Source organism: Diadema antillarum, unplaced genomic scaffold (genome assembly GCF_040938485.1).
Source record: "Diadema antillarum isolate AM-2024a unplaced genomic scaffold, OU_Dant_1.0 seq00000250_RagTag, whole genome shotgun sequence".
NCBI classification, from domain to species: Eukaryota; Metazoa; Echinodermata; class Echinoidea; order Diadematoida; family Diadematidae; genus Diadema; species Diadema antillarum.
The window spans coordinates 401,242-422,722 of NW_027271294.1; the positions used below are offsets into that span (position 1 = coordinate 401,242).

A 21,481-nucleotide genomic window follows, 5' to 3' on the forward strand; every position below is an offset into this window, starting at 1 on the left:
GGTAGAAAAGTATTAGATTTCAAATAATCATAAAGGAAACCTATATTTGGCAGAGAGGCGTATGACTCAAGTCAAGATACATCCCGTCACATGACAGTTGGCGTCATGACTATTTTGATGTATCCTCAGGAAACCTTGTCAGATGACATTTTGACATTTCAACTGTTGTGACCCTTTCGGAATATTTGCTCAAGCATTCCTTAGTTCCTGATCTCCTAATCTGATATCAATGTTATGTCTCTGGCAAACTTTTTTCACTGAGATAGATATCTATAGTATGAGAATTCCATGTGAATGTTTTTTTTTTTGTCTGCCTCTTTTCCTAAGAGCACCGAAGTGAATAGTGATCTTGATGTGGACATGTTTTATGTGTTTACTGGTCCTTTGAATCTTTTGCCAAGTGAATTTTCCTCTCCCTGTCTGTCTTTTCTATAGCTTCTCTCTCATCTTTTATACTCTACACTACTCTGTGAGTGAACTTTTTCACACAGTTAATTTTCCCACCTTTGTCTAATGAGACGAATCTCACATATTCTTTGTTTTGTGTTCAATATAATTATTAAAAGTGCTAAAAGCATACATTCATCTGTACCAAAGAGGGTAAATAAAATATTTGTAGAGTTTTGTATTCACATTGTATTCTCATTCTATACATTGTGCAAAATATGTGATAATTTCTACACATAAATATTAAACATTTATGGGTGAGGTTTTTCTTTTTGGTCAATCAACAAGCAGCTCTTCACTTTTGTATCAAAATATCAATGTACAGCTCTTCCTTAATTTTTACACCACATATTCTTGCTGGCATCTTATATTTTTATCTGTCAAAATATGTAAGTCCCTTCTTTCTGTTTTCATTTCTCAGTCATTCTTTAACATCCAGAGACTCCAACCCAAAACATAGTCAGAACAGGAGATTCTTCTGCCTGGATCCCTTAGTAAACTGGAGATTGATTGTGTGCATAATATGCCCACAATATTCCTGTACGATTGGCACACATCACAAGAGCAAAATGCCATGTTCCTTGTGGTCCCGGGCCCATAAGTGGGCCCTGGAAGCTGTCAGGATTATAAATGCTCTCTTATGCTGTCTTAAAAGCTGTATTTTTGAACATATATACCAAAACTAAGGTTGGGCGGGAAATGCATATAGCTAAAGTGGGAGAAATTTTACTTCAGTGGGAGAGCAGGAGATTTTGACAAAATAGCCTTTTAAGCGGGAGAGTTGGAGTCTCTGGATATCTGTCTATCTATTCATATCCGTTTGTTCTTCATCTCTCTCATTGTTGAACAAAACGTTCATTTTCATATCTCTCTTCTCTTTTTGTTCTCTCACTGACATGGCTGCAGGTGCTTGCAGACCAGAAGGGCTACAAGAACATGTTTGTGCTGTATTCACTGGAGACTTCTAGTAGCACTGCCAAGAGGAGGTATGAGATGAGCGCACCAGACCCCCGCACCAGACAGGAGTGGATAACAGGTGGGTGCCGACGTGGGGGCAGAGCGGTATCAGGGCATGTGATGTACAGGTCTAGACACATCTATATAATGATATAGATTGTGTGTCTTGTATATAAACATTCTAGATTTTTCTCTCTTATCCTTACTCTATGCTACTAAGGTATGTAAACATATACAAAGCTAGTATATTGCACTTGCTTCAATTAATCTGAATGTTTCAATGTGTTGTTCCGAGGCACTAGTGAAGCAGCGCTTTGCTGGAAGAAGAAGAACAATGATGGCATAACAACGTGTGTTTCAATTTAGATGTCTGTATACCCAGACGAGTGTGACACACTCAATGTAGATACACAAAGGCATGCATGTTTGTATGCATTTATGTGGTTTGATATGGAACTTCTCAGAGAATGAATTCTTACAATGTCTATACCAATCTATGTACCCTTATAATGCAAGATCAATGTAAATCTATATATATATTTGTTTTGAGATATATAGTTTGTCATTTCTATACCTTATGAAATTTACCTCCTTCTGCAGTTAATGAACTTTATGTTGTAAATAGTTAACCCATTGAAGACCAGTCCCAAGTATACTCGGGTAGGTTTCTACATGGGAAATGCATGTTCTAGCAAAGCCAGCCCGCCTGCAATGGGTTAAGATATCAGTTACTGTTTTTTTTACTAAAAGTGCAGAAATAAAGTCCTCCCTGAAATAAGGAAGCAAAATCAATCAATCAATCAATCAATCAATCAATCAATCAATCAATCAATCAATCAATCAATCAATCAATCAATCAAATTTGTGGTATCTGTGCTCCCAAATATGACTGCATGGTTAAATTTCATGTATACAATTCCTAGGCACAGATTTTTGGGTGCATTTTGAAAGAAAGTTTTTGTTTGTGAGGTAGACCATGTGGAAACAATTACTGTAAAACACGATATATTTGCGGCATGAAAATTTCGCGCATTGGAGCTGACGGCCTTTCTCGCAGCATGAATTTTTCGCGATTTGCCACTGGCATCCAATGCATATTGTGTAGGCAAGAACTTTCGCGTGCATTTTAATTTCGCGAATGTTGCCGCTCGCAAAATTCGTGAAATTAAAAGTGCATGCGAACATTCCTCGTTTTACAATAGTCATCATTTTAAAGTCTGTAAAGAAGATCAATACCAGGTAGCCAAGTAGGACAATGAACACTTATGCATTAAGTGGTTCTTCTTTTATTGTCAGCCATTGAAAATGTCCTGAAGAGGATGGAGAGCGGTGAGTCGCCACACGTCAAGGCCCTGGAGAGGAGGAGAAGTGAGAGGAGGGACAGACTGGAGGAGGCGGAGGAGGTTGCTAGGCTACGGAGGCTGCAGGTGGAGGAAAGTGAGAGGCAGAGACAGCGATATGAGGAGATGGAGAAGGTATCACTGGGCATTCAGTCTTCCCTCCTTCTATGTATTTGGGTTCTTTACCAATCAACACTCCTGGTTCTAATGTCCCTTCTTAGCTGTCATATGACATCCACCCCTCCATCCCAAACAATTACAACATGAAGAATTTGTTTGGATGAATTAAAAGCTGCGAATATGACATCAATCTTTAAGTGCTTTTTTTTTCTTTTCTGTAAAGTGAGTGTGCTCTTTCATGAGAGTATTAAGCAAGCTTTCTGCCACTATAAAAAGTTTTCTTGGACTATCTGGCTGTGTATACTCTACAGGCTGTTCGGGCTGGCAATTAAAAAAAATATCAAAGAAGAAATAATTCATTGCTGTATGTTGAGTGTCAAGCTGGTTGGGGCAAAGTTAAAAACAAACAAACAAAGGCAATAAGGAAATAAATGCCTGGGTCCTTTCCATGCTGCAGTGTGCATACTCAAACACTTATTATTGAATTATATGATCAGAGCTATAGATTAATTGATGATCAAACTGATGATAAAGTATAGTTCCTCATGTATTACCATGCCACATCAAGCAGCTGCATATTTAAAGTCTTGAAAGTTTGACATTCTGCCCATGAAGTGATCAAAATTGCTTCTTTTTTTTTCTTTAGTTTTCAGCTTTTGTTCCATTCATACTTATATGAATCATTTACTAATTTACTGAACAAACAAATCAATGTAATCACCAATCATATGCACCAATCTTATGAGCCACTATTTTTTTTTCAAGCAGAGATATTGTTTTTGTGCATTCCACATATCAATTATTTTGTGGTCAATAAATGTAAAGGTACTAAAGTCCTGCTTGCATGAGAGTGTGATTAGGAACTGTTCCTTTTTGAGTGAAATTACAGGGTGATTGAACTCTTTCAGACTGCATTTTAGCTCTTTTCTGTGTGAATAGAATTCTTTGTTAAGTTAATTCAGCTCTTACAGAGTCAATTTTACCATGAAAAAGAGCTGCCCTAATTTAATCACATCCCCCCCCAAAAAAAAAGAACAATCAAGGAATTAGCATCTTTACACAACAGAGTGTACATACCATTTATTGATTTATGATGATATATATGTAAATCTGGACATGTTCAGTATATCATATCCATAAAAGTGACAAGTTTGATTTGAAAAGTGCTACTTTTACTCTTAAAGCTTAAGTTTTTGAGAATTATTTATTTTCTCTTTCATTATTACACTGATAAGTTCACAAGAACTTGACATATTAAGTCAGAAAAAGCCATTCTGCTTAGATGATAGGGTCAATACAAGTCATGCACACTTACATGACAAGATTGCGTGAGCAGTATATAGTAAATCAAATATGCTTTCCATATTCACCTTTATGGTAGCAGAGTAATAGAACTATGTAAAGCAAAATATCATTGAATTTTAACAGGTTTTGACATCATATCTAGTGCTAATCTTAATGTTATTTCCTATATGTATAAGCACATCATTTATATAAATGGACACATTAGTGGGTTTGCCAAATCATTGTTTGTTAAATTTGAATTATGCATAAAGTTTATGAAGCTAGCATGCCTTCCATATTGTCTGAGAGTAAGTCCATTTGTTAAATGTTTTCACTATCTTTTATCACTACAAATGAATTTTCTCAATTTATTTTTCTTCACAAAACATAAAGCAAAGAGATTACAGTTGATCTTTAGTATACATTTGTTGACTGCAAGATGAAGAGCAAGTGGCAGTAAATAACTCAAATACATGAATACAGCATTTCAAACCATACTTATTGCGTGATTTATATTCTGAGAAAAAAAATGAGTGGTCCACTAAAAAGCATTGCTTGTACTGTGGACGACTCAATACTTACGGCAAATGTATTTTCTTATGTTGCCTGTAAACTCATTTCTTAGACATTGCACCTTGTACTCTGGCATCACAATTTGATTTTATTTGTGTTTGCAAAGCTGATTCGCTTTTGTATGCAAATAAATTTCTGTGTTCATGCAGAGCAGATATCCAAAATTTGTCCTTACCATATTTGCATTATCATCTTTCTTTTAAAAACTAAATATACTTCCTTGTAGGATGTGTTATGTTAACGATCAAAATGCAGCTAGGGGGGTAAAGTTTTGGATATTTATCTTTTGAAGTTTATGCTTGCTGCTTCATTTCTCCACCCTACACGTGCACTAGGGCATGCATGCACTCACAGACACACACACACGCTCATAAGATCTGTCAAATCAACTGGCTTGTTACTACGCTCATTTTTTTAAATATTGCAACTGATTGACAAATTGCCCTTTATTGAGATGTAAAGAAGCACTAATTCTCAGTGTTTTAGTAGTAGCTATGACAAAAAAAAAAAGAAAATAGTATGTATGCCCATGACTTTTTTATCATGGATACTGCTAAAACACAGTAATCGGTACTTATTTATGTCAACAAAGGGCAATTTGTCAATCAGTTAAAATGAAGATAAAAACTTGATGTAAGAATTTTTTTTTCCATGGATGTTTTTCTATCGTGACGCCTGTTTTCGTCACCAGCTGAGAGATGAAGCAGCGAAGAGAGCAGAGATGGAGCTTGCCAGGAGAATCGCCAAGGAGAAGGAAGAGGAGGAGAACCGCCAGAGGGAGATGGAGGAGAGAGCAAAGACACAGCTGGAAATTGATGCTCTGAAGGCTGTAAGCAAAGATCAGAAGAGATCTTTAGGAACATGCAGGACAGGACACTCTGTCGGTTGCCTGAAGATTATGAATATGATAATCTGTGATCAAGCCCCTCCCCTACCCCCCCCCCCCAGTTTTTACAAACTTTTTCCTATGAAAGGCAAAAAAAGAGCAGAAAATACAAAGTGTCAACTGTTTGACTTGTGATCTCTTGCAACCCATCCCAGCAAGAATTTATAAGTGTTGGCCTCAGATTTCAAGTTTTTATATGGTGTTATCTGTGACACAAAACTTTTTTAGAGTCCAGTGCTTGGAAAGATAATAGCTGGGTTCAATCAGTAAATAACCATTAATCTGGATCACGAAAGTATCGAAGTGAACCTACACAACCTTCGGTAATATTGCAGCTGAGTACTGCCTTGAACCAATAAACCTTTGTAGGTTTGTTTGTGCGTGATATTCAGAACATCAAAATACAATACAAAGTGCAGAGTCATGTGGTATGTCTTTACAATGACTTTTATGATTTTGTTACAGTGTGAAAAGACTCCATAGCATAGTGTATGGCTCACTGCATCCAACTGGAACAATGCCAGTCAATGTTCATTGCATTTACTGTACCTACACTCCCTTTTCCTCCATAATTGAATTCCATTTACATTCCAGTCAGAACTATTATTCAATTTACACTACAATTAGCATCCTGTATACTTAACTGCAAACGAATCCATCAAAGAGACATACAGTGCTTCCATGTCTGTTTGCGTAGGTAGGTGCACTAGAATAAAAAAGACACCACATTATTGTACTTGTAAACACACCAAAGACGAGATATCACCCTCAAAGTAAGAAGCGTAGTCAGGTTTCATGAATCCTCATCCTACCTCACCATGAATATTCTTTCAGAAACATAGCAAACAAACAAACAAACAAACAGACAAATGAATAAATCAACAACAACAACAATAAACAGCCAAAATTGTCTCATTTTGCAAGTTTCAAACAACTATTGCATAGCAATAGTATGGACAACTGAATGGAACTTTTTTCTATAAATATTTCAAATGTTCACTCCGTTTTCTTTTATATTTTATCAGCTGTGTGGCTTGAATATGTCCAGCTGTGCTCTTTTCTGTGTGATTTCAGTGCAAGTTTGTCTCAATTGCTGAAATCTTTTTTATTTTGAAGGCTGTAATTCTGAGGGTCTTGTGTTTCTGCAAATTCTGCAATTATAAATGTTCAACACAGACCATAAAATAAGTAAATAAAGCAAACCTGTCTACATGAATTCAAGCAAACTCATTATGTGTATATTATATTCTGCTGTTGAAACTGGCAAAGCATACATTACTTGTGTTTGTTGACAAAAATTGTCATCATGCAAATGCAAAGCTGCATATATTAATCACATTTTTCCTTCAAGCTCTGATTAAGATATCAAAATATTGTTGATAATGTCATATGGTTGTTGTAATAATGATTGCATTGAAGTTATTGAAAATGTTGTTAATGATGGTAGCAATAAAAATTTTGTATGCATCAATATCGTCTGGCCGGCTATCATCAATTTTAGGAACTTATCTAAAATTTAAATAAGAAGTGAAAAGATGATCTGGTACGTTTAAGTGACAGAAACTCATCTTTGTGATAAAGAATTTGTAGTGTTTATTGTTGGGTGTAGGTGTTTGGCATTGAATTGAACTCATTTAGCATTGACCTGCAAAACTTCGATTAGAGCGTAAAAAGATTCACAATCTGATTGAGACTTATAAATTTCTTAAGCCGTTGAGGACGGACTGATTTTGCTACAACATGCATTTCCCATAGACACCTGCCCGAGTATACACGGGACTCGTCGTCAGTGGGTTAAACTGTCATTCATTTATGTCATTCTACACTTTACCTATATTTTAGAATATTGGTATGAAAACTACAAATTGCCTTTATTACTTCATTTATTAACCATGACCACTGAAGCTCACAAAGTCAGCAAACATCAGTTTTTTGACTTTGGTAATTCTAGATACCTCAACTTTTTTTGTCCCATTTCATTAAGAAAAAAAAAGGACTACTGTACATCAGATACTGTAAACGTCAATATTTTCACGCGATTAATTTTTCGCGCTGAGCGGCTCGAAAACATATTCGCGGGCTCTTAAATTCGCGCTCCGCAGCGGGCTAATACACAGTCGCTGTTTTCATCCAGCGATGCCAGCGTGTGAAAGCAACGTAGCGAGCGGCGCGAGTGTGAGTACAAGCGCTCAACTACGTAGTACACTGTACACGTATTTTACTCGATACATGTACTGTAGTACTAGCTAAGTACTGTAGTCGTGGAGATGTAGCACACCAATCGGCCATGGGCTCGGTGCATGCGGTGCGTGCGATGATACTGCTATATGCGTAAACATGTCTGTACTACGTAGCAGTATCATCGACGAAGCGCACGCAATTCAGGCCGTTCAAAATGTGCATAGAAAATTGCGAAGATATATTCGCGCGTTTTTGAATTCGCGCTAGCCGAACGTAGCGCGAAATCCGCGAAAATTAATGTACCGCGAAAATTTCCACGTTTACAGTAAGTCAGAAATTAGGTTACCAGATAGATGAAAAAAAAAATGTATTCAGTCAAAGAACCTAGCATTCTCTATTTGAAAAACAAAAGGTTCAAATGAAAAAATAAATAAATAAATAATCGGCTTGCAAATTTGGAGAGGAGATAGGGAAGATACCATCCTTTTGCTTTTGATTTTAGCAAATAAAGATTTGCTTAATTTACTGCCAGATCACCTTATTTTGTCTTTGTATCTGCTATCATGTCTGTGACTTTATCAGGTTATCATTGCCTTTTCATTCATCCTTTGATATTTTCCAGGCCAGAGATGCAGCAGCGAGATCGGCTGAAGAAGAGCTAGCCAGGAGATTGGCTCAGGAGAAGGAGGAGGAGGCAAACAGGAGAAAAGAGCTGGAAGAGAAGGCGAAGACACAGGAGGAGATGGACCGATTGAAAGCTGTGAGTCGACACAAGTCATAGAAGCAGATATTACGGATCTCTCCCTTTTCTTTTCTTGTGCAAGGGGAACACGCAATTTGAAAATAATCTTTAGACAGGCTGGGATTTGAGGGAATGATACTGTAAAGAAAGAGGGGAGGATGAGTGAAGTTCTTAATGTCCTGAGCTTCACTTCAAGAAAAAGGCCCATTCTGTAATTAGTACTGGAATTTGATAGTGAGTATAATCTTTTATTACTTCTCATGAAGTCATTGATCCATGTCATATGTCACCTTCATTGCAAGATTTATGATAATTTCTATTGCAGTCATCATCTGGAGTGTAGGAGTGATAATCATTTTCAGTCTTATAGCATACAGTTTATGAAGTTTATGCTGTCATGATGCCCAACTGATCATATGCATGTATTTAAAAAGTGCTTGCAATGATGCTAAAGTTAGTGATCAATGTCACAAAGATTACAAGTGAGTCTGCATGAGTGAGTAGTGCATGGTGTTAAGGCTTGTCATTAATGTAGTCTTGTCTACTGTGTTCTCATCTCTCCAGGCTAGGGATGAGGCTACAAGGAAAGCAGAAGAGGAGCTTGCGAGGAGAATCGCCAAGGAGAAGGAGGAGGAGGAAAACCGCAGGAGGGATATGGAGGAGAAAGCAAAGACCCAACAAGAAATTGATGCCCTCAGAGCTGTGAGTTGTTTCTTTTTTTCTTGGCAAAGATAATGATGGTTCAATTCTTTTAGAAGTCCTGCAACTAAGAATGAATGAAAAACTGAAAGTGAACTTAGCCCCCGACAAACAAACAAACATGCAAACAAATACAGAAATAAAAAAAAATAAAGAATGCTTCGGTCCTGTTTCAAAAATCCAAAGATCAAATATCTAAATTGTTATTCTGTTGAATGTTTCACTCCTGTCATATAGTTTTTTTTTCAATTACTTTTTTTTTCCACTGAGATATTCGTTATTCTGTGTCAAACATATAATATCAATTGTAACACATAATACATCATAATGTTTCTAGAAGAGCTCTTTGAAAACAGGCTATTGTGACTCAGAACATTGTGACATGACATTTCAAGAAAACATTTGTCTGAACAGACACTATTTTTCCTGACACACTTACAGCTTATGATTACTTCTTGCAATGAATTTTTTGTTGCTATAGTATTCCCTAATATGCTATCTGTACATAGATTATAATGAGGTATTGTTCGTCTTTATTTCCAGTCATAAATTTCCTGCCTTACAAGCATAGCAATACAATTCAGTGCCAAATTGTTAAATACCAGTAGAACCTAATGATATATTATCTGTCATAAATTTAATTTCTAAACCCACGTAAGTATTAATTCTTTCTCTTCAGTCCATGCTATATCAACATATTGGCACTCACTCAAGAGATGTATTAAAGCATCTACATACACACTACAAAACAAACATTCTTTTCTTTTAATCAACCCAATTCAATCAATCCAGTTCCAGTTATATAGAGTTAATCGACTTTTGCTGATGAGAGCTGCAACTCAAAAGTATGACTTAAAGGTAGAAGACAGACGTGGGGTGCACTGTTACCAATGAGAGTAATCTGTAATCTTCGATGTCCACACAGGCAAGAGAGGATGCAGAACGGCGAGCCCTGGAGGAGGCTGAGAAGCTGGCAGCCAGGACACGGGAGGAGGAAGAGAGGAGGAGGTTGGAGGAGGAAGAGAAGGAGCGACAGGCCAAGGAGCTAGAAGAGCTGAAGAGGGTAAAGATGCTGTTAAAGTGAACATTTTTGCACAAGTATTCTTTTTTTTTTTTTTTTGGCCTTTGTAATTCATATTCAAAGAATGAACTAGAGTAGACCAGGTGACAAGAATGGTCTGTCAATTGACATTTGGGAAAGCTTCTATTGTGTTATTTTGCATTGAATGTATTAACAATCTTTTTACTAATTTGGCATCAGTTGGATGTGCTGGCAAGCACCATTTATAAGAATTAATTGAATAATCATTACATTACAGATGCTTATCTCAGTGACTTTAAAAACTATCATGCCCTGTTGGTACAAATGACCTTTCTTTTTTGCTGAAAGTGAAGCCCCCCCCCCCCTAAAAAAAAAATTATCTCTTTGTTCAATATTTATGGCTTAGTGCAAGCTCACACAAAATTTTCCTTTAATGTTTTGTCACACCTTTGTTGTGTTCTAAAGTTATATTCTTGACCTAAATTGTAATGTATTGAATAAAAAAAAGTAGGAACAAACTTTGGGAAGGAAAGTTTAAGAGAATAAAAAAAAAGTGTCCAATTATCATTTTATTTCATTGTCTAATTTGTCTTGTCAAATCTTCTTACCGTTAGGTAAGTAAACTGTGCCCCAATTGTATTCTTGGTCACTGTCTTATAAAGCTATGTATGATGTTCAAATGATGGAAAATACCACTTTCTATTGATTTATATTTTGACTTATATTGACTGGCTTAAGCGACACTCTGTTTTTGTTACTGGTATTACAGATTTTACATGGAAACTTGACATTGATAAAATGTGAAACACATGAGAATGATGGCATTATATTTCCAGTATTGTGCATTTGCGTAAGTGTATGTGTGTGAGATTGTGAATCGTTCTATAGGAATATAGCAGTGAGTAACTTCTGATGACATTTATTGCTTAACCAGGCCTACCAGGATGTGACGAAAAGAGCTGAGATAGAAGAGAGATTGAAGGTGGAGGAGCAAAAGAGGCTGGCAGAACTGGAGGAGTCCCTGAACAGCCTCAAACTTGCCCTGGAGGAGGAGAAGCAAGCCAAGAAGGATGAGGAAATAGTCCGTGCCTTGCAATCCAAGTATGACTGGCTTTTCTCTCGTAGCTTGTCTTTCATTGCTTTCGTTCATGTGGGGTGGGTGGTTCCTGGTTAGTCATCAGACCACAGAACACCAAGCTCTGTCCAACAGTGTGATGTGCTAAATCATTAGATGTTAAATACCACTTATTTCAAATTAATTACAAAAATGATTGGATACAGATAGTTATAGAACACTTTATTGAATGTTGTGTGTTATAATTATTCATAACCGTTTATCTTTCTTTCTTTTTTCCAAAGAAAGAAGTTCTAATTGCTACATGATAGTCAACTACAAACTGCATTTAGACAAGATAAATTGCTAATGATATCAGACTGATAATTGATATTGGAATATTGAAGGTGACTATGAATTATAATCAAGCAGAAGATGTGTTTTATGGAGTTGCCAATTAATAATTTTGCTTAAGAATGTGACTTCACTCTTTGGAGTCATAGTCCTTCATATAGTGCTACATGTAGGTAACTTCATACTTACGTCAAGTGTGTCTTCTACAATCCCAGAATCCTCTGCGAAGAGATTGAGAAGCGGGAGGAGCTAGAGCGACTGAAGGAGGAACAGGAGGCCATGCTGAGACAGGAGCAGGAGAAACGAGAGCACCTGGAGCTCTGGAGTGAGGAGCTGGTCCAGCAGCGTCTGGACCAGGCCCAGCAGCTGGAGCAAGAGAGGGAGAGACTCAGGGAGTTGGAGGAAGAGCGCAAGGCTGCTGACATCAAACTCAGGGTTGGTGGACACTGTCATAGTATCAGGCACCATTTTATAATAATAATAATAATAAAAAAAACCCAATAATAATAATAGTAGTAGTAGTAGTAGTAGTAGTAGTAATAATAATAATAAAAATGATAATAATGATAATAATAATAATAATAATAATAATAATAATGATAATAATAATAATAATAATAATAATAATAATAATAATAATAATAATAATGATAATAATAATAATGGTAATTATTATTATTATTATTATTATTATTATTATTATTATTATTATTATCATCATAACAATAATAGTAATAATCATCATCATCATCATCATCATCTTATTTACCCAGGGTAGCCTCTTCAGTGTTGCCATTGCTCTACCAGAGGGCCCTGCCATTATTATTACCCTAGCGTTGCCAGGTACCCATTTATACACCTGGGTCGAGAGGGGCATGGTGGCAAAAACATCTTGTCCAAGGACATCAGCACTGGGCAGGATTTGAACTCGGGTCCTCTGATTGGTATTCTGGAGTCTTATCCACTATGCCACAGCACCCCCACTTTTGGGGGTTTGTATGTTTGTTTTGGGGGGACAGGGTAAGAAAAAGTTGGGTTTGTTTTTATTTATTTTAAGAGATGAGTATTGCATATATCACCATCTACAAAGGTTGGAATATAATACCTTTACTCAGATTCAGCTTAAGGAAAAAAAATCCTTCAAACCTGATTCGTCTGAATTCGTGGTCTGTGGTTTGTGTTCATTCTATATTTTGAGCAAGAATTGCAAGAATTGAAATCAGTGTAAATATTTTCAAACTCACTAGACTAATACTGTCATTTCATTGTTGTCATTGTCATAATTATCATTATAATCTTATCATTATTACCATTATTGTTGTGATTTTCATCATTGTTATTGTTTATCCCAAATTTGTGGACAAGGTTTCTCCAATGAAAGTAATACACATTAATATACAACATTGTAATGCAAAAATTATGCAGATTAGCTTTGTCTTCCAAGGCAGTAGAAAAGTTAGCTAACTTTATGTATGTATAGAGATTTTGCATTTTATACCTAGCTAGGAAGGAAATTATGCAAATATCAGTCTGACATGTATTCAAATTAGCTCTTTTCCCTAAAGCACTTGTTCCTCCACTCTTCTCTCCCCATACAAACTCTATTCATCGTCCAGCTCCTTTGACTGGTAACAAATAACAAAAACAACAGGAGTCCAGGGCTCCCTTTCATGAAAGGTTGACATGATAGTAACTCTTGCTGGAATGGCAATTGTCATGGTAATGACAAGGATCCAGCTCCCTGATTGGTTGTTGCTATGGGAAGTTGCCGTTCCAGCAAGAGTTGCTATCCTAACATCTTTTATGAAATGGGGCCCAGATGTTTTTCCCCAATCTCTTATATCTATGCCTTGTCACTCATGTAATCTCCTTCCCTATGTTTGTCTGTATACTCACTGCTCCTGTTATGTGGGTGTAATATGTGAATGCATGTGTAGTGCTTATCCCTCTCTCTGTTCCTACTGTATCATTATTCTGTTTAATATTTTCTGTGGTGTTCTTGTTTTGTCATGGGTCAATTAATGTCTACGTGGCTGTCAGGGTGTCAGCAGTTTTTTGCCAGCAACAGTAATGTTTGATAGCGTTTTGGACTTTGATTAATAGTTGATACAACTTATTTACAAAATGAATAATTTTTGTAATTTCCCATTCACCGCACTGGATGACAATGATTCTCTACATGTTGTTTACAATCCTGAAACATACATGACTGATCTTGATAACTGATTGTACAACGAATCAGTTGTGAAAGAGATGAGTGACAATATTCCAGAAATGAAATTTGATTGTGATGTCAGTGATTTTGCTGATTGGTGTAAATCTTCACTCAGAGGACGTTATAGTCTTACACTGATCTGTAAAGGAAAGACGAGCTGTGTTTTCTTCATCAGAGGCATGCACAGTAATTTTGATAAGTTTTAGTTTTTGTAATGAGAGGATGTTAATTTTCCTAAGCATTCTTTAATTAAGTGAATGTCTTCATTTCTCATATATTAATAATAGGAAAGCTGTACTGACATGCCTTCCTCATCTCATGACCCTTTTTTCCTGTGTCGTTTATTTGCTCAGGTTTTCATGGATGTTTCTATGTCTGTCTGTGTTTGTTTGAATGTGAGTGTGTGTGTCATCATGTCCCATTGCTTTACTTGTACCTCTTCCTCTTATCTCTTCTAAATATGAATGCCCATTTGTTTATTTTATATATGCATGAATGCAAATACTTTTTTTTCACTCAGGGATATTGTTAATTGTACAAGCTCTGCTTTTTTTAAAGTTCCCTCCATGTTCCTTTGGTTACTAGTTAATGCTATTTCAACTCATGGTGATTTCATGAAGCTCAAATGATTTGTATATTAACCCGTTGAGGACGGTTTGATTTTGCTACAACACGCATTTCCCATAGATGCTAGCCTGAGTATACTAGGGACTCATCCTCAACGGGTTAAGTGTATTCATATGTGCTTGTTGGTGCAGGTGTGTATGTATTGTACTCTTGCTATGCTTTTGTTTGTATTTGTATCTGTTTATGACATTTCACCTTCATGTTCAAATCCTTAATTCTACTTTACAATAATTTTGTATTATTTAGATATGGAAAATACTAGTGAATGAAGTGGTTGTTTTCAATGACTATGTGTACAGTGGACAACATTGAAAAAAAAGAAAAAGAAAACATGTCGATTGGGAGCTACTCAGATAGTGAAATAAATGATCTGACTAAATTTGGTACATGTATTAAGATTTGAATGCAGAAGGCTGTCATCAATAAGCAAATAGCTTGAAAATAGGACAGCCTTGGGGAAAAATGTGCAAAACATACATCATGTGTACTACATGTGTGTGTGTAGTGATGTTGTTTAGGTTTACTAGTTAAAGAGGAGATTCACTCTGTAAAGAGATATAGATATATATTTATATATATATATATATATATTTTTTTTTTTTTTTTAACAAATAAAGAAAGATTGGATGTTCCTAAGCAACGAAAGTAAATGACAGAAATTTCCACTTGTAAGAATGTCACTTGGGATAAGAAGGACCAAGAAGGGAAGGGTCTACCAGAATCCACTGGCTCATTATGTTTTTCCTTGAACAGAATGGGGATTTAAGTGTGGTTTCTCCCCATGACAATGTGCAAGTTGGAGGTAATAAATAGATCAAAATCTAACAAGCAGAGTGGTAGGGTATTCAGCAAAACTAGATTTAAAATTAGAATACTGTCACAACATGATCCCACCAGGATCATAAGGAGGGACCCCCTCCCCCCCCCCCCCCCCCCCCCCCCCGTCAAAAAAAAAAAAAAAAATGTCTTGTTGTAGTTTATGGGCATACCCATCTGCTTTTCTTCCACACTTGGACAGGCTGCCGCTGAGAAGCTGTCGCTGGCGGAAGAAGCGAAGCGGAAGCAGGAGAGCCGGAGACGGGAGCTGGAGAAACCTGTGGGTCTGGCACGCCTGATCCAGCCCAGGGCTAATCCTCTCATCACCCATCGTGGTCTCGGGGCCTTCACCGTGTCTACCTTTCAGCTGGAGAGAGAAAGGAGACAGAGAGAGAAAACTGTGAGTTCATTGAAGATTCTATTGGTAACGTGGTGGGTTGTGTAGAAAGTTTGTGGGAATTTGAGAATCAGTAGGGAGCAAAGGCCAGCCCACAAAAATATACTGAAACTTGTATATTTGAAACTAATTTGATAAGAATATTATTTATCCTTCTGACCAAATTGTTACAGTATTGTCACAAAATTAGTAATGGGGACTTTAGAGGGAAAGGTAATTCATAACAGTTTTGTGAAGAAATCCATGCAAGCATTGCAAGATGGTGATATCATTGCCTCATCTAATTTGCCTGTCTGGTTGTGGTCAATTATGTTGTATGAAATTTATCAAACTCTGTATATCCACAGCTTCCTGGCTTTAGTCCAATTCTAATGACTGAGACTTCTATCATTGTCTGTTTGATTGTACTCTTGAGTAAAATCATTTTGAGTATGGGATAGCACTGGAATGTAAATACCCCTGTAGTGTGGGGAGACGAGGTTCACGCTATTAAATTGATGAAATTCTTCTTTCAGTTTTTTTGTTCTTTTTGTTTTTCATGCCAATTACTCGCTAGGTTCACGCTGTTGAATTGACCTTCATTCACTGCCCACCAAGATAGATTTGAAAACCATGGGTAGTTCAGGCCTGCTAGGATAGAATTGCCCATCAGCAAATAAGTGCACAGAAGTAATGGTTAACTCCCGGCGAGATTCCCTGGCTCTGTGTGTGCTGCATATGAAGCTGTATGTGATTCGTTAAGAGGATTTCCTTATATGTCCCAAGTCGGGCCGCTTACTTCCTATTGTGTGGTGTGCCCATGTTACTGGGTCTGTAGGATGTGCTACTTCATGATGTCCTTTGTGCACACAAGATGTTATAGGAAGTGACTAAGGTATATGTAGAATGAAACATGCAATTTTTTTGTCGTTATTTTTATCTTGCATATGTAGAATGTTCCTGATTCGGCAGTTGTTGATGGTGAGGCTGGTCCTGTAAATGGCATCAACGGAGTTACCGAAAATCATGTCGAGGGTGAAAGATGAAAGTTCTCCATTCAGTTGCCTAGTTTATATTCAATCTATAGCATAAACAAGATTTTTTTAAAGAAATGTATAAAGAAAAGTGTAAAAAGAGAAAAGTAGGAGTCCATCTTGAACTATGAGGTCGCTCGTCAGTTGGCTCTGTTAATATTCAATCCATATCATAAAATCAGTGCAAAAAAATGAAGAACAGAGTAAAAAGAGGTAATCCAGAGGTGATTTTCAACCAGAAGTACTGTTGAGGTAGCATTCAATTGTTATGTATCGAATGTCTTCATACCCATATACCTCCGTTTCTTGTTAATTGACAGCTTCTCTAGGAAAATACCAGTCACACTTTTGATACATTGGTAGCATTTACACCCAGAGAATCTAAAATGATCTAATGTTTTTGTTTTATTCTATTCTTCTTATTTTTATTTTTTTGGGGGGTTGACATTGAATGTGACAAGGGACAGTAGTTTCGTACATGAACATTGGCATTAGCCCAATTCCATCATTGCTTTATTGAAGCAAAGACAATATGATTACATATTAGTAAATTAATATCAGGTGGACGGGTGCATTGATCATTAAGATTAAAAAGTTTGTTAATACTTGCATAGTTTATAAATTGTTATATCTTACAAGTTGTTCTTTTATCTGTGCCAGATTCACTTGTGGGATGCATATGTACTTCTGTATTGGTGTACTTGCTTATTATGTATTAGATATAGATACACGTATGTATAAAATTATGTACTTTATTTGGCACAAGTGAAAAGTAAGATGCAGCCATGTAAGAATGTACAGTCATTATAACATATAGATATTCAGGAGTATGGACAGGTCCTACTGTAGAAACCTCTGCCTCGGCAGCCCATTTCCCCAAAGGTCTGACATTAGTTGGAGCAATTTGTTTGTTTGTTTATTTTTTATAAACTCAGAATTACATCACTATACAAAAAGCATTGCAGGTGTCTGGATCAAATTTTGTGATGTCTTTGCAGTTGCCATGAGGTTGTCTCTAGTGTATTTCTTGATCAGACATCTCGGAAAAAAGTATTATGTTAGCAGCAGTGTAGACGGGTTTCAAAATCTTAGAATATCATTATTCTGACTTTCCCTGAAAATACCATCCAGATCCATTCTGAACATTTTGCATAAAGTTGGCAACACATGGACAAACAAATAATGGATCAAACCAATATCACCAAGAATAATACCCTACTTAGCAGAGATTTGATATTGGGCGGTTGCTGAGATACATAGCTGTGTAGAAAGTAGGCATGATGTCAAAGTGTTGGTACACCCTTGGTCTTGAAAGAAGCGTAGGAAAACACAGTGAATCATTATGTGAATCCTTTGAAAATAGCTCCTTTGAATTGGACAGTACATCAAACTTATATGTTGTTGAAATTGAAAATGGAGATTTGGACAAACAGTACTACAGAAATGTATACAAAGTTTTGATTGAAATCTGAGAGGCCACATAGTAAGTTTGGATTAGAGTTTTTGTTCCATTGTGTCTGAATAATTGTATTTTATTCAGTATTTTCAGTCATCACATTCATCACATATTCTTTCATACATTTGTTATGCACCTATGAGACCTATTTACTTTGCATTTGAAAATAGTTCTAGGCTATCACAGCTTTTACATCAGAATCCCTTGATTTTCTTTTTTGAAGAGTACTGAAGAGAAGAGTATCATTCCATAAGACAGACATTCTGTAAAGTACAATGTAAAAAAAGGTGGTTATGTGCTATTTAGAATTTTTAATTGAAACATGTTATCACTATGTGTATCCTTGATATACAAAATGCAAAAAATGCAGCTTTGTGCTATACAGTATGGGCCCCCCCCCCCAAAAAAAAAAAAAAAATAGATAAATAAAAAAATGAAAAATACATTCGGACTTTCCGCATCTATAACTTTCAAAATAGTTAAACAATCTAAATGCTTTTTCAGAGTATGGAACTATAACTTGTTATGTACATCTTTTAGAAAACCCCATTCAATTTGGTTCAGTGGTCATTGAGAAATATGAATCTTCATACATGAAATGCATTTCTTGAGTCCATTTCTCCCAAGTGTAGCACGTCGATGCTTTTGGCATCCATATGAATGAAAATATTTTGCTCACAACTTACAGGGCAACTAACAAATGAATTCAAACTTTGTCAATAATTTCATATTTTTCTTTAATTATTCATTTTCATGTGTTACTAGTGTTTGCAAAACTCAGAAATCTGCATCCTATTTGATGTTGTCCATTTTTATGCCTCCGCCATGAAGTGGTGCCCAAGGCATTATTAATTTCTTTAGTTGAAAATGAAAAGAAACATACAGTCACTTTTTCAAAGGAAATTTTTGTCATAGAACACAATGAATAACCTGGTATTTGTAAGATTTGTAGTCATATGGTAAATGTATTTCCTTACAAAAGTTGGAAGGAAGAGACATGCTTTGTAAAGATCCCCATTTCTCTGTGACCACTGATGCAAACTGGGGGGTGGGGTTTTCTGCAGGATGTAGGTAATAAGTTATGGTTTTATACCCTGAAATTTTGATTGATTCACTACTTTTAAGCTTATTATTACAGAAACTCCATTTGTATTTTTTTTTTTGGGGGGGGGGGTGGGACATAGGATAAAGAATTATAGATATAAAACTTGTTATCAGCAAGGAAAGAACATACAGTATATAATAATGCTTGAAGTGATATTTCATTCATGTTTAAAAAAATGCTCTCAGCATGAATAGTGCTGAGAAGTGTTGCCAGTCCAGCTTTAGTTTAAATTATGTGTAATGCAAAAGTGGAAGTAGCAAATCCTTTTTCTTGTCCATTTGCCACTTTGCATGCTACATGCTGAAACATATTTCTAATAGATACAATATCATCAGCTGAGAACCAGAATGGCACTATCACATTCTAAGTTTTGAGCATAGAAAAAAACACAAAACAATCAATTTTCATGAAATAAAAGGTTTATTTTGATAATCAAAAATGGTTGGAATTATAACCAATGTTCCAATTATAGGGTAAGATAGCACCCTTGTGGGCTTAATTTGTAACATTTTAGTGAAAATGAATATATTTTGAAAATTACACTCTGTAATTTAGAGGAGATCGAGCTTTACAACATGATACCAATAACTCAGTAACCCCCAAAATTGGGTTAAAGCCTTTCTGGTTCTCAGCCAACAATATGTTCTATTGTAAAACGAGGAATTTTCGTGTGCACTTTAATTTCGCGAATTTCGCGAGCGCCAAGATTCGCGATATCAAAATGCACGCGAAAGTTCTTGTTTACACTATATGTATTGAACGCCAGTGGCACTTCGCGAAAATTTCATGTCACGAAAAAGGCTGTCAGCTCCAATTCGCGAAAATTTCATGCCGCGAATATATCATGTTTTACAGTATTATAAAGAAAACAGTGGTATTGTGAGAGTAAGCAGAGTTTTGTTGAGATTCTTTTCATTCTGCATTTTACATGTCTCTAAGATCTCTCTGAAGATTGCTGACTGAACTGGAACAAAGAAAGAAAGTGATTCAACCTATATCACTGTGTCATGTAAAACAAAATACTTATTTTAGTCTTAGAGCAAGTTGAACTTGAATGCTGAATTTTGAAGGTAAATCATATCCATGTCATTGAAGAATTGATTAAGTTTTCATCTCATGCATTCCATGTATGGAGGTAGTACTCTTTTTTTCTCCTCCAGTTTTGATCAAAATTTGTGACATTTCCAGAGAAAAAGATGTTAATCAAATGTTTAAATATTAGGAAATTGTTTTATTTTTGTATGAACAGTAAAAGATCAATTGTTTGCTTTGTAAATATTGCTTCTTACAACTGGATTGATGTGTGACATAAGAGTACTACACTTGTACTAGTATTAAGAATGCTGATCTTGGAAAATCAGGTGGCTTTGTCATTGTAATAAAAAGTGCAGGAAGGCATAACAACAAAGGAAAGATTGACCAATCAATTCCACCAGACATTTTCTATGCCCAACAAGCATAAATTTGTAGTGCATAATTAATGGGATGTGCCAATTAAAGGACATTTTAACAGACATGTATAATAGCTTCATAAAATGCAAATTTGGTTCAAAACTGTGTGCATGAATTGCAGTATGGTATACATTGTAACAGTAATTTGGATGGTCTATCAGGTCAATTTTTTCACCTTGGTATGGACATGCTAAACACAACTGACTTTAGGAAAAGTTACATATTATCTTTTAATTGATCCATACATGTGATGCAATTTCAAGAGTCTTAGATATTGGTCTCCGTTTTCTTTTGAAATGCTTTGTTTTACATGGGATACGACGTGAACTTATATAGTTATAACTGATATCCGCTACCTTTTGATATGCCACTTCATGATAAAATGTAGATTGACTTGAAGCCTTCATTAGCAATTCATACTCTTACAAAGGTGCCCGAGATGTACAATTTATAAATAAGCATAAAATATCATGCACATCAAATTCATACTGTTCTTAGGTAGCACACCAAATTCGCATGAAAATTATGGTATTCCTGTCGAGAAATTGAATTTGTGATTTACAGTCCCAGTGTACACTCATGGAGAAAGCGTCATGTTTATTTTGGAAATATTTTCAAGCTATATTATCTGCATTTCATTTTTTTTTTTTTGTCCTTATATGATCTCTTTCTCTCAGTTGCAATTAGTGGTTGTTGTTGTTGTTGTTGTTGTTGTTGTTTG

At 36.0% G+C, this 21,481-nt stretch overlaps 1 protein-coding gene across 1 annotated transcript in view; it reads left to right on the top strand.

The window, feature by feature from the left end:
* The window catches only part of LOC139729709 (uncharacterized), a 50,007-nt gene extending 30,680 nt beyond the window's left edge, over positions 1 to 19,327 (top strand). Inside the window, exons 5-14 of the mRNA XM_071640639.1 lie at positions 1,354 to 1,483; positions 2,701 to 2,879; positions 5,413 to 5,550; positions 8,411 to 8,548; positions 9,095 to 9,232; positions 10,155 to 10,292; positions 11,206 to 11,372; positions 11,895 to 12,114; positions 15,540 to 15,737; positions 16,667 to 19,327. Coding sequence (XP_071496740.1) covers positions 1,354 to 1,483; positions 2,701 to 2,879; positions 5,413 to 5,550; positions 8,411 to 8,548; positions 9,095 to 9,232; positions 10,155 to 10,292; positions 11,206 to 11,372; positions 11,895 to 12,114; positions 15,540 to 15,737; positions 16,667 to 16,759 — 1,539 coding nt within the window. The 3' untranslated portion in view covers positions 16,760 to 19,327. The remainder of the gene's footprint in view (positions 1 to 1,353; positions 1,484 to 2,700; positions 2,880 to 5,412; positions 5,551 to 8,410; positions 8,549 to 9,094; positions 9,233 to 10,154; positions 10,293 to 11,205; positions 11,373 to 11,894; positions 12,115 to 15,539; positions 15,738 to 16,666) is intronic.
* Positions 19,328 to 21,481: the final 2,154 nt, after the last annotated feature.